Raw genomic sequence first — 13,584 nt, 5'->3', positions numbered from 1 at the left:
GATTGGTAAGGCATATTTATAACGCATATTTTTCCATTCTACAATAAGGCCAATGACCCTGGACTGACAGGTCAGGGACTTTGAGATGCATTCTGGAATGGGCAGGAGTTCACCCAGGTCCCTGGTCTGCTGGCATTGAGCTTATGGAGGTCTGTGAGCGCCACAAACCAAGTCAACTGGCCTAGAGTCACAATAATCAAATTCCATGCAGCTGAGCAATACACAGGGCTGGGTTTCCACATGCTTCTGGGAACCAAGCAAGTCACGGGATCCATGGCCAGAAGGATTTGGAGTAGGCCGGACAGTAAGTGTCCTCATCCAAACACCCCACCTCAACAACAAAACCCTCTGGTCTAGATTTATGTACAGACTGGTCATTCTGTGCGTTAAATGATTTGTGGGTCTCTTTGAAACATGTAATGATGTACGCCAGAAAAATACCTAAATCCCCATACACATATAATTTTAGGGTCTATAGATTTCCCCAAGCCCAGCCATGGGTCCTCTTGGGATTCACAGTCCCAGGTCAAGAACCCAGCTGACCATATTTACTCTTTGTAAGATACAACTTTTCAATGCAGAAATTTCAAATACAACAGAAGTGAACTCTAACAATTTCATAACGGTCATATAAGGATATGACCACATTTCTGATTTGTGATCAGAAATTATCTCCAGACAATCCATGACAAGCTGACAAGGAAGCATAATGAGATGGGAGATTTCCACCTGGGAGATTGTGGGGTGCTCCCAAGCCTCACACCGAAGTCTAACAGAAACTCAGGCTCAGGCTGCAGAGACCTGTGTGGGGCTCCCACCGGCTCCATCCACCTGTGTGGGGCTCCCACCGGCTCCATCCACCTGTTTGGGGCTCCCACTGGCTCCATCCACCACCTGCAGCCATCCTGGAGCACACACTCAGCAACTCACAAGCAAGCAAAGCAGTTGTTTGTCTCCAGTTGTCTTCTCTCTACTAACGCAAGAGACAGCAGGCTGCCTATGTTAAATATGCTTTCATCCCATTACTGTGTGCCGACCAAGTATGTGGGAAATGCTGCCAGCCCGGCAGGTTTTGCTCCACAGTTTACTGCTGTCACCTCTGTAAAAAGTGGGACAGGGATTTGTGCTCTAACCTCGTACATGTGAACTCTCTGCAGTATTTCAACAGTCCGAGACAAAATCCTCGTGTAAATCCACCCAACAGTAAAACACCGCAGAAAGAGTGGTAAGTCCTTGTGGTATCTAAAATGAAGATTTACACCAGTAGTTTAGCGATTTGGATTATTTCTTTTAAGACATTCTAAGAAGTAACAAAGCAGAATGAAGTCCCAGCTTTTAAGATATATTTTAAGTACATTTGGCTGTGCACAATTTTCTACACCATAAACCTACATTCCTAGGACAGCCAGCTGCCATGTCCTAGGACATTCACTCAGTGGAGTAAGATGAGAACAACTATTCTAAATACTCTACAAATACTCTGAACCAGGGTCAGCAAACTCCAGCCCACAGGCCAAACCCAAAGCCCTGATTTTCTAAGTCCTGCAAACTAAGAATAGTTTTTACCTTTTTAAATAGTTAAAGTAAGTCAAAAGGACAAAAATACTCTGTGGCATGTGAAAATTACATGGAACTCAAACTTTGGTGTCCGTAAACAAAGTTCATTGGAACACAGCCATGCTCATTTATTTATGTACGGCCCGTGGCTGCTTTTGCCCAACAAAACAGAGTGAGGTCACTGCCACAGAGACCACATGGCCTGCAAAGCCAAAAGTATTGACAATCTGGCCTTTTACAGAGAATTTTTATCAGCCTCTGTTCTACAGGACTCTAACTTTCTGGCTATGATTTTTAAGTTGATACTATTTCTTTATAAAATGTCCATCTGAAATGTTTTTTTGAAAGAGTCATTTGATAATACTAATTAATTTTTCTCATCACAACTTAACAAAGGAAATAATTTCTCAACAAAATATCAAAGATGTTTAATGTTTTTCAATCAAGACAATGAAAAATCTTGTGCTGTGTACTTGGAATGTTTAAAGTAAAAGTTCGTTTGCTTGAGCTGTCTGTAACAGAATAACATCTTCTTGAAGTTCCATGGGAAGAACACACCTAGTGTGCTGCCCACATCTGTCCTGCTGCTGGTTTCCCTCAAATTCAGCTCAGCAGTGCCTAGAGAAGCCAGCACAATGAAAGATGGCAAGCTAGAAGCTGAATACAGTTATTTGTTCACTTGAATGTCTGTTGAAAAGGGTCTGAATTATATATTATAAAATTCACTTTAAATTTTCAGACATCTTCTTCTATTTCACACAGCACTTTGACTCTATGAAAACGAGTAAAAAATAAAGTTCCACAGCTGGTTTAACCACAGAGCAAAAGGAGTATTTCCTCATGAAGAAAATTACCTTCAGTGGTTAGAACAACTTGGTCAATGTGTACATTTTGGTAGGTATCTAAAAAAAGATCTCACCTCAGAGAAGGGTGGTTTTCCAGTTTGTTCCAGTCTTTCTTTGCACATTGAGAGAGCTCCTTAGCCTCTTCCCAGTTCCCATTGGCCATTGCAGTAGAAATGTCATTCAGCATGTGCACAGCTGCTGCATATCTGGGGTTGGGGTGGAGATGCCATCCAACTTTTAAATATGAATGAGTGTTTCCATAAAATTACCACATCCTAGCCACTAGATCTAATTCTGAAGGGTAAAAGTGTGGTTTTGAAAATATGAGGGTCATTTAAACTTTATTCTAGTAATAATTTAACATAATTACCCTACTGGAGTGGCCTAGAAGAACTGATACAGGCTGCCCAACTAAAAAGATAAAAAACTGCACTATTACATAACATGTTTCATTATATAAATGTAATAATGGTCAGCTCAACATTCCTGACTTTTGGCACTCACTCACTCATTCAACAATCTGGCAACAACCATGTAAACACATAACTGACTTCAAAATTATAGTAAGATGCAGATTTGATCATTTAATCAATCAGAGGTAGCCAGACGGATACTGACCAAGCTAAAAGAATTCCTTAGGATATTTCAAAAATAATTTCAAGAGACACCCTTTCAGAGACGGCAATTCTTTGAAATGTCATGACACCACTTAGCTGAAGAAAGACTTCTCAATGCTTTTTTAAATATCAGAACAAAAGACATTTGACCAACAGATTCTGTGACATTTGGAGTGCACATTCACTGTATTTTGGACTCACATCTTATCAGTATGTATAAACACTGTAAAATAAGAGTAAAAGAAACTGCCTTCAAATGTAAAAATTTCCTTACAAACTCTTTAATCTAATTCTTTTATAACATGCTGCTTGTTCAATTCCATGGCTTCAAATACCATCCATGTCCCAGTGATTCTCAAGATTTTCTGTCTCTCCAGGCCAGACCCATTCCCTGTGCTCCTGACAGCATGTCCAGTACCACACAGGACAGCTCTGAGTGGGCAGCTCAAGGGCAGCCCACACACTGACCCCCACAGAACCAACACCCCGCTGCTCCTCTGCCCACCCCCTCACTGGATGGCACCACCACCCAAGGTGAAGCACCAGAGCTACCCTTGCTCCACTCCTTCCACCTCCCCTACATCTAATCAGGATCAAGTCTTTCCTACTTCCAAACTATTGTATGTGTATTCACTTCTCTTCACTGCCTCTGCCACCAGCCCAGTCCAGACCACCCATCCCCAGGGGCTCCCATGAGACCACCACTAAGGTCACACCAGCCTTCCCACAGCTTCTCCTGTTCCCCTCTGACCCCTGTCCACAAGACGCTTTTGTAAAAACATGAAATGGATCACTCACCTGCCTAAACCTCTTCAATGGCTTCCCGTTACAAGAGAATAGCTTTGGTCTGCTCACCAGGGCTCCGAGGCTGAGCAGCCTCTAATCCTTGCATTCGTGGCTAACTTGCCCTTGCCCTACTGCCCCCTGGAGCTTTAGCCACAGAGGCCTCCTCAACTTCTCCAACTCGGCAAGCTCTTTCCTGCCCCAGGGCCCGTGCACACGCTCACCCCGTTGCCTGGACACAGGCACCCAGACCCTGAAGTGGCTACCTCCTTCTCACTCCCAAGTCCTACTCCTCCAGGGCCACTCTCCCTGATACTCTTTCAAGTAGAACTTCTCCAGCCCGCCCCTCGATTACCACAGCACTTTTCACAGACTCTAATTACTCTCTTTATTTTCTGTCTCTCCAGTGAAACATAACCCCATGCTGGCCGAGGCCCTATCTTGCTCGCGCTGCTGCCCCACTACCCCGGCACATGATAGGTACTCGGCACTCATTTTTATTGAATAAATGAGAAAAAAGAAAAGAAAGGATAAATTATCTCAAGTACAGAGGTAGACAGGCCAGGTATCACATTACCGGATATTGTTATAATAGTACCCTTCCGGAAGTCAATTAAATCCGATTTAATTTACATGTTAAGGCCCTTTGCATAACAAAGGGGGTTTTAATTATTTTTACTACTTACAGCATACTTACTTTCTAGAAAGATGGTTTACTTTTTCTCCCTAGCCTCCCTCCCCACTTTTTATAACAACTTGTCAACTATGTTTTTGTCATAGAACTAGAAAGTAATCCCCCTTAAATATAACAGTACTAATGGCAATTATAATAGTAATTAACCTGTACTAGGCACCCCCCTCAGGCCAGGCTAGAAGCACTTCACATGCACCAACACATATCTATAAGAATATACTATTATTCTCCCCATTTTACAGATGAGGAAACTGAGGCATAGTGTGGGTTCACAGCTCATTAGTATAAAGAGACTGTAACCTGGTTTCAGGGTACACATGCTCACAACTAGAAAAGCACAAAGCCACTAAAAACAAAAAAGGTAAAAAGACATGAGACAACTGAAAACAGGGTAAGAGGAAACAGATTAGAAGATTTAACTAAAAAAGTTATTCCAGTTAAACACAAATAAGATACTGAACTTCCTGATAGCTGAGGCAAAATGGGCTAAAATCAGTTGATTCTATAATTTCAATAACTTACTTTTTAAAGCACATGACTTTTCTACAAACACTTAAAGGACTTCCCAAAAAGCAAATATCAGAATCTATTTCGGTTAAATTTGAGTCTGAAATCTTAGAGCAAGAATCAAAAGTGACATTTTAGGAAATCCAAATTAATTTTTCTTATAGACAGTGTTTTCTTTTTTTAGAAAATTCAAGTATTTTTTCCTGTGAGACCTACACTATTCTTTCTTATCAAAATCTATTGTTTAAATACAGTAATCCTATTTTTTGCTTATTAGTTTTGCTTCTATGATTATTTTTAATTGCCACATACTTATACATATTTATGGGGTATGGTATGATCACTATGATGTTTACATGTATCCAATGTATAATGATCAAATCAGGTAATAAGCATATCATCATCTCAAACCTTTATCGTTTCTTTGTGTTGGGAACATTCCAAATCCACTTTTGTAGCTATTTGAAAATATACAATAAATTGTTAATTATAATCACCCTATAATACTGTAGAACAGTAGAACTTATTCCTATCTAGCTGCACTTTTATATGTGCTAACCAAACTTTGGTTACCCACCCGCCCCCAACCTTCCCAGCCTCTGGTAACCACTATCCCACTCTCTACTTCTGTGAGATCAACTCTTTTAGCTTCCACATGAGTGAGAACATGCGGTATTTGTCTTTCTGTGCCTGGCTTATTTCACTTAGCATAATGTCCTCCAAGCCTATCCATGTTGCCATGAACAACAGAATTTCATTCTTTTTTATGGTTGAATAGTATTCTATTGTGCATATATATACTATACTATACACTATATATATACACACACTACATTTTCTTCCTCTTTGTTTTTATAGGGACAAGGTCTCACTCTATCACCCAGGCTGGAACACAGTGGCGCATTCATAGCTCACTGCAGCCCCAAGCTCCTGATCTCAAGCAATCCTCCTGCCTCAGCCTCCCGAGTAACTGGAACTACAGGCACACACCATCATGCCCAGCTAATTTTTAAATTTTTTTGTAGATGTGGGGTCTTGCTATGTTGTCCAGGCTGGTCTTCAAATCCTTGCCTCAAGCCATCTTCCCACCTTGGCCTCCCAAAGTGCTGAGATTACAGGCATGAGCCACTGAGCCCAGCTGCACATTTTCTTTATCCATTCATCTGCTGATGGACACTTAGGTTGATTCCATATCTTGGCTATTGTGAATAATGCTGTAATAAACATGAGAGTACAGATATCTCTTCAACATACTGATTTCATTTATTTTGGATAAATACCCAGTAGTGGGCTCGCTGGAACATATGGTAGTTCTATTTTTAGTTGAAAACCTACTTTTGCTGGTCAAACTAAATTTTGACTAAATCCATGTACCAATATAAATTAGTGAAAATTTCTAATTTATCATGTATATGATTCTAATATACAGTACACAAGTAGAATTATCCAAAGTATTATGACTAAGAAAACATTCACCTTCAACCTTGCTCAGGACAACAACATATTCATAAGGCAGACTTGTTAAAGTGCCTGTATTAAAAAAATACTCCCTGCCAAAGCAATTTGGGAACATACGCCAGGGAAATTTTTTATAGCTCTAACTCAAAATTCCTTAGTTTTTGGCACCCTTAATCTGAGCACATTTCTGTATTCTCCCTATGACTTAGAAATGTATACAAGTGAGGCCAAAAAGATAGCAAAAAATAAACTTCAAAAACTGTTTTGGCTATGGACTTAAAGTTTCTAGTTTGGCTGCTGAAAAAATAATAATGTTTTACTAAATTTTGAAATATGCAGACAGATATGATAGTGAGCTAACATGATTTTACCTGATAAGATCTTCTCTGTCTTGGAAGATCTGGGTTTTCCGACTGATTGTGTAACTAGGAAATGCCACTCGGCCGAGGTTGACCAACAGTACCGTGGAAAGCTGTCCCTGACCCCCACATGCAACGTCTTCATCTTCCATTGAGTCCGTCAATGAAAACAGCAGCAAGATCCGGGAAAACACAGCCCTCGGACCTTTACAGAGTCTTAATGACTGTCCAGCCAAGTCTTTAGCTCTGAAAAATGTAAAATATAGTCTTTCAATTTTTTAAGTATTTTGATATCAGATTTTACAAATCATTTTCATCTAAAATAAAGAGAAATGGCATTCACTATTCTAAACACTGGAGTGTTCCTCAACCTCTCTGGGGCTCAGAGCCCTCCTAGGGATACAGAGGATAAATAAACCTACATCTCCACATGGTTTGGCTCAATGAAAGTGCTTCCTTCACCAGCCACAGAGAAGGATGGAGTTTACCCTAGTGAGGAATACTTCCAATACCAGGAAAACCCTTATGAAATTATGGCCTATTTGACATTAGCAATTCTCAATTTTTGATTCAAGTAATGATATATTAATAGATTAAATAAGAGGTATTTATTTAAAATGTCACTATCAAAGGTTCTTGGTAAAGATTTTGTGTACCAAGAAGTGGTACACGTAGATACAAGGTTTGGTGCTGTTCCCTAATGTACAAAGTAGTCCAGGAGCATCTCCATTGCAGGGTAACATCAGAGTAAATTCAGTTCAATTCTGGATGTCTGTAAGGTGGGCTTGGAGGTCTGAATTAAATCCAGGACCACACGGGCCCTCTGGACTCTAGCAACTTAGATATCATCTATAGCAGGGTTTCTCAATCTCAGCACTATTTACATTTGGGCCAGATAATTCTTTGTTGTGGGGGCTTTCCTGTGCATTATAGGGTGCTCAGCAGTGTCGCTGGCCTCTACCTACTGATGCCACTAGGAACACTATCTCCAGTGGTGACAACCAAAAATGTCTCCAGATGATGCCAAATGCCGCCAGTTGAGAATTAGTGGAAGACCTCACACCTCCCCATATTAAACCAAAGCAGTACTGCAACCCTGGGGGTGTTGGAGAGATTAGTGCCACCATCACAGAGGTGAGGGGACATGGGTGGGATTCCTACCACACTACCATTTAAATGAGAACCACTCATCTACAGAGACTGCCTTTAAGTGTCTACTTCCTCCACCTCCATGCAGAGCTCCAGGGATGTCCCCAGTGGATGCAGCCTCCAAGCTGCAAGGGGAAGCATTAAACATGGAAAACTAAGCAGATACTCAACTGGAATTAAGAAAAGTATAAATAATGTGCCTTTCCTGTTTCCTCACAGCAACAGCAAAGTAAGATCATCAAGCACTGCCCTGGTGTGGGGATGGCAGGGACTCTCTGAAATTCCACTGCTTTTGAACTCTACATCAAAATGAAGAAATAAAGTACATCTGAAAGGACAATGATTTTTACTATAACTAAAACAGCCTTGAGAAATTTATTTTCCTACAAGTCCAGAGTCAGTGATAAAAACAAAGTTCATCTTTATTTCTTTTATTATATCTGTGCTATGCTAAGTGCATATACCTAGAAAGGGCTGCTAATTTCAATGTTTACGTGCCTATAAAATGTTACTTATAAAGTTCACAGCAAATACTTTAGAAATAAAACTAGATAAAGGACTCAAGATTGTTTAACATACTACAGGGATGAGGATTTTATACCCATCAAGTCAATTAACTTTATGTAAATATTCAATTTATTAAAATAATTTTTTAAAAATCTACAATATAAACTTTTTGAAGCACTGGTATTAATATTTTTCTTAATAATGTCTGCTGTATTATACCTATGTTTTATTAATTAGTCTTTATAATATCTCTCCAATGGGGATGGGCTCTTTGAAGCCCTGAAAGAGTTCAAGGGCTTCCCAAGGACAAAAGAAACCACCTGCAGTTTGTGGTAAATTGCTATATTTACACTCAAGAAAAGTTGTATATTAAGATTGCCTGATTACACTTTGTTTAGTAAACCAAAAATTTACTAAAATAAAAATTTGACTGAATAGTTTATCCTAAAATCCTGTAAGAATCACAGCTAAAACTCTATTTTTCTTGAATAATAAAATACTAGAATTTACCAAAGTCCTATTGCCTACTGATTTTTCTTGGTTCTGGAAGTCAGTACAGTAGTACAAGAATTCTGAATAATAAGCCCAGAAAGAATTCAGACTATTATGAACAAGGTTCTCTCAGCCTTCTTAATCTAATGGCAACTGAAATAAGCAACTACAATTCAAAAAAGTAAAAGTATACAATTTATTATAGTAAGTTAATATATGCTGTCAACATTTTAAATGTTTTTTGCTATAATAATAGCCAACAAAACCTTTTTAAAATCACTGCACCAATTCCAGGCTGATTCTTGCCCCACATGAAAACTGAACGCTGTTTGGCCAATTTGAGAAAGGCGTCCATCAGCTGCTGTTTCTGCCCAGTGGGATTCACCAAGTGGAAGGTCTTGGCCAGGGATTTTAGTTCAGGAGCAGAAAGGAGCTCAAGCACTTCAGAGAGTTCTTGCAACTCAGATTCTGAAATGGTTAAAAAAATTTTTTGAATAGTTTTAAAAATTTTAATATTTTCTAGCTTTCTTTACTCCAGTCAGATACAATTCAATAAAATTCTACTATAGAAATTTTAGTTTGCCAAATAAATTACTAAAGAACATAGAAAATATGTGTCTCTTAAAAATTACCAAATACTTGAATTTCTCACTAAAAAGTAAAAGAAAATGTTACTAAAATAAAAACACATGGATAGCAACACGGTTTGGGCATCCCACTTAAAAGTTTACTGGAATACATATTCACTTTCTCATCACAAAATTGCCAGTGGCACCGCTCACACCAGGTCACAGAGTGACCTGATCATCAGTCCTCCCCGTCCCATGGGCCTCTCAGCATCCATGAACACATCCTGCTACCCAGGGCCCCAGACACCATCCTAGGCCTAGGGATTCAGCTGAATCAGACCTGCCTGGTCTCTGCCTTCAAGGCATTCAGAATTTAGGACAGCACCTTCTTCCTCCATTCAACAAATACTTACTGGGTGTACCCTGTGTGCCCAGTAACATTCTAAGGTCTTGTGTATGCTGCAATTAACAAAGTCGGCCGGGCGCGGTGGTTCAAGCCTGTAATCCTAGCACTCTGGGAGGCCAAGGCTGGCGGATTGCTCGAGGTCAGGAGTTCAAAACCAGCCTGAGCAAGAGCGAGACCCAGTCTCTACTAAAAATAGAAAGAAATTAACTAGCCAACTAATATATATAAAAAAAATTAGCCGGGCATGGTGGTACGTGCCTGTAGTCCCAGCCACTCGGGAGGCTGAGAGGCAGCAGGATCGCTTGAGCCCAGGAGTCTGAGGTTACTGTGAGCTAGGCTGACACCACGGCACTCACTCTAGCCTGGGCAACAAAGTGAGACTCTGTCTCAAAAAAAAAAAAAAAAATTAACAAAGTCCTTGCCCACAGGAGCTTACCTCCTAACATCACAACTGAACAAATAGGTATATAAGTCAGGTGGTAATAACTGCCATAAAGAAAACTGGCTCAGGCCGGGCGCGGTGGCTCACGCCTGTAATCCTAGCTCTTGGGAGGCCGAGACGGGCGGATTGCTCAAGGTCAGGAGTTCAAAACCAGCCTGAGCAAGAGCAAGACCCCGTCTCTACTATAAATAGAAAGAAATTAATTGGCCAACTGATATATATATAAAAAATGAGCCGGGCATGGTGGCGCATGCCTGTAGTCCCAGCTACTCGGGAGGCTGAGGCAGAAGGATCGCTCGAGCCCAGGAGTTTGAGGTTGCTGTGAGCTAGGCTAACGCCACGGCACTCACTCTAGCCTGGGCAACAAAGTGAGACTCTGTCTCAAAAAAAAAAAAAAAAAAAAGAAAACTGGCTCAAACTGAACCTGGAAGGCAAGCTGGCTGGCTGTATTTTTACACATGGTGGTCAGGCAACCCTGCTGAGGTGACACGGAACAGAGGTGAACGAAATGAAGGATAAGCTGTGTGGCCACTAGATCCTTGAGTGTGGCCTTTTGACTGAATTCAAATCCTTTATTAAAAGAATTTGTTCTGTGAGGTCTGGATTTGTTCAAGGGGCCATACTTGGGGATCTGGAGGGCCACATGTGGCCTTGAGGCTGCAAGGTTCCCCAGCCCTCAGCTCTGTAGCAAGCGTGCATTCAGCCTGGTGAAGAACACTGAGGGCTGTGTGGCCTCAGCAGAGGGAGCAAGAGAAATGGGACAGAAGATGAGGTCAGAGGAACAGCCAGAGCCAGGCTGCATGGAGCTACGTGGAGCATGGGTAGGACTTGGACTTGACTAAGTACCATGGTGAGCCCTGGGAGTTATGGTTTGGTTGCTTAAACATCATTTAAAGGTAAGTCAAGGCTCACCTGCAGCAGTCACTGGCATGCCTGTCAGACCTGTCAATTTATGGAATGTGCACCAGACGATCTGAGTCAGGTAGGGACTGAGACTCAATTTCCCAGGTGACTCTACTGGCACTGGCCCCATGTCCCACCACCTAACTATGCACATCCAAGCTCCTTCACTGAGCTTTCATGCCTCTCCCCAAATTTCCTCCATCTCATCCCATCCAGCCCCTCTCCCACCCTAACGTCATCCTTACTCACTCTTCCCCACTACAACCTCTGCCCCCAAGAAACCATCCGGCTTGACTTGCTTATTTATTTATTTATTTATTTATTTTTGAGACAGAGTCTTGCTTTGTTGCCCAGGCTAGAGTGAGTGCCCTGGAGTCAGCCTAGCTCACAGCAACCTCCAACTCCTGGGCTCAAGCAATCCTGCTGCCTCAGCCTCCCAAGTAGCTGGGACTACAGGCATGCGCCACCATGCCTGGCTAATTTTTTCTATATATATTAGTTGGCCAATTAATTTCTTTCTATTTATAGTAGAGACGGGGTCTCGCTCTTGCTCAGGCTGGTTTTGAACGCCTGACCTTGAGCAATCCGCCCGCCTTGGCCTCCCAGAGTGCTAGGATCACAGGCGTGAGCCACCGCGTCTGGCCTTGCTTATTTTGGGCTCAAATGTCAGCAACTTGAACCTAAGGCTCACATCTTTCATTTTCTTTGTATCTCAGGAAATACTGTACTCAATATTGTACTCAACATGGGTTAATGAATGCTACTGACAAGACAACCAAGGGTATCACCACAAAAGAAGATAGACTCTCCTTTAGTGTTCACACAGGCCTAAAGCAATTCTGCAATTCTTCAGGCAACCAACTTATAAGAGCTGTATATGTATGCATGTGGGGGCAGATGAAATTTTGGAGGCAATTCTGGTTTCAAACAAACCAGCTTTATTCTATCATATAGATGAGGACTCTGAATGAGACAAGTCAAGTTCTTGCTGGAAGGAGAGTGCTAAAGAGCTTTGTACTTCATGTGTGGCACACACCCACACGTCTATCCCTAGGTGACTTTGGTCGTAAACCTGTGACAGTCAAGAAAGCAACAGGAGACAATCTTTCATTATTCTAGTGTTAATTCAGGCTAAGAATGGTTTAAGCATTTCATGAATAATTTGTTGTCCTAAAATTAAAAACTCAATTTAAAAAAACTAATTACTATGTACCAGACACCAACCAGGAGAGGGCACCATACTAATATTACCACCATTAATTCTTCAGATCATATCTTCATTTCACATTTCCTTCTACTAATCATACCTGTCTGTAGAAAGCCTGCATGCTTCAATTCTTCAATCACAGGTGTTAAGTCTGGGGCAATCTCTTCATATTCTATTTTATTCATCTTAATCCAGCTTAATTTACGTTGAAAGAGCCTTACATATAACTTCTGACCATTAGCTGCAACAAAGTTAAGAAAAAGGTAATACTACCTTTCTTCTAAAAACCACATGCAAATATCATTTACTTTTTAAACTTGAGGTGAATACTCTATTAGAAATACATATGTGCTTACCATAAGTATAATTGTGTCATTTTATGGCATAAAACATTTAAAAAGTTCTAATTGGTAATGATTATTGCTCATTTTAAAACTCCTAAAATCAAGTTCTCCTGTTCTCTAGCCACCAACCTTTCTACTCCCTCAGAAAAGCCCTATCCAGAATTCTAGTTATTTTGCTCTCTGCTTTTTTAGTTTCATATGCATTATTATTCTATTTTTGGTTGAAAATAATCTGAAAAGAATTTTCCCAAAAAAAAAAAAAAAAGTCTAGCTTTAGTAGGACAGTGATCTTGGCCAACCTTCTTCATTAACCTATTTGGTCTCAGTTTCCCTATTACTCACATTATCTTTAAATTTCAGCCAAATCTAAAATGGTATAATTGTATTTTTTAAATTTCCAACATTTATTTGAAATTATTATTTTTTTTCTTTAAAAAGCCAAAACCAATAAGCAATAGTTATTTTCCCACACAGACACAGTGTACCTGATTCTCTGTGGAGAGCAAGACACAATAATATGCAGAACTTGCACTAGGGAAACTGTTTCTATTTCTCAATTATATGGAAGCGTAGAGCCACAAATACTTTCATGAAGGCCATCAGTAGAGATCTGTGGCTGCTCTGCATAGAAGAGCCCATGTGCCAGCATTATGTCCATCTTCTGGTGAGAACAGCACAAGTAGAGATAGAAGCTGTGCAGATACATCACGTAACTGTGCCCAGAGAAGTATCTCTCATGTGTTAA

General features: G+C 40.6%; 1 protein-coding gene across 1 annotated transcript in view; it reads right to left on the bottom strand.

Annotated features, from left to right (window-relative positions):
- Positions 1-13,584, bottom strand: part of FAN1 (FANCD2 and FANCI associated nuclease 1) — a 35,075-nt gene that overhangs the window by 18,189 nt on the left and 3,302 nt on the right. Inside the window, exons 3-7 of the mRNA XM_012764617.3 lie at positions 12,596-12,736; positions 9,235-9,436; positions 6,833-7,066; positions 2,477-2,608; positions 1,134-1,242 (exon numbers count right to left, since the gene is read on the bottom strand). Coding sequence (XP_012620071.2) covers positions 1,134-1,242; positions 2,477-2,608; positions 6,833-7,066; positions 9,235-9,436; positions 12,596-12,736 — 818 coding nt within the window. The remainder of the gene's footprint in view (positions 1-1,133; positions 1,243-2,476; positions 2,609-6,832; positions 7,067-9,234; positions 9,437-12,595; positions 12,737-13,584) is intronic.

Source organism: Microcebus murinus, chromosome 7, assembly GCF_040939455.1.
Source record: "Microcebus murinus isolate Inina chromosome 7, M.murinus_Inina_mat1.0, whole genome shotgun sequence".
Taxonomy (NCBI): Eukaryota; Metazoa; Chordata; class Mammalia; order Primates; family Cheirogaleidae; genus Microcebus; species Microcebus murinus.
Note: the sequence above shows the minus strand (reverse complement) of the source record. Positions and strands in the feature narration are given on the sequence as shown.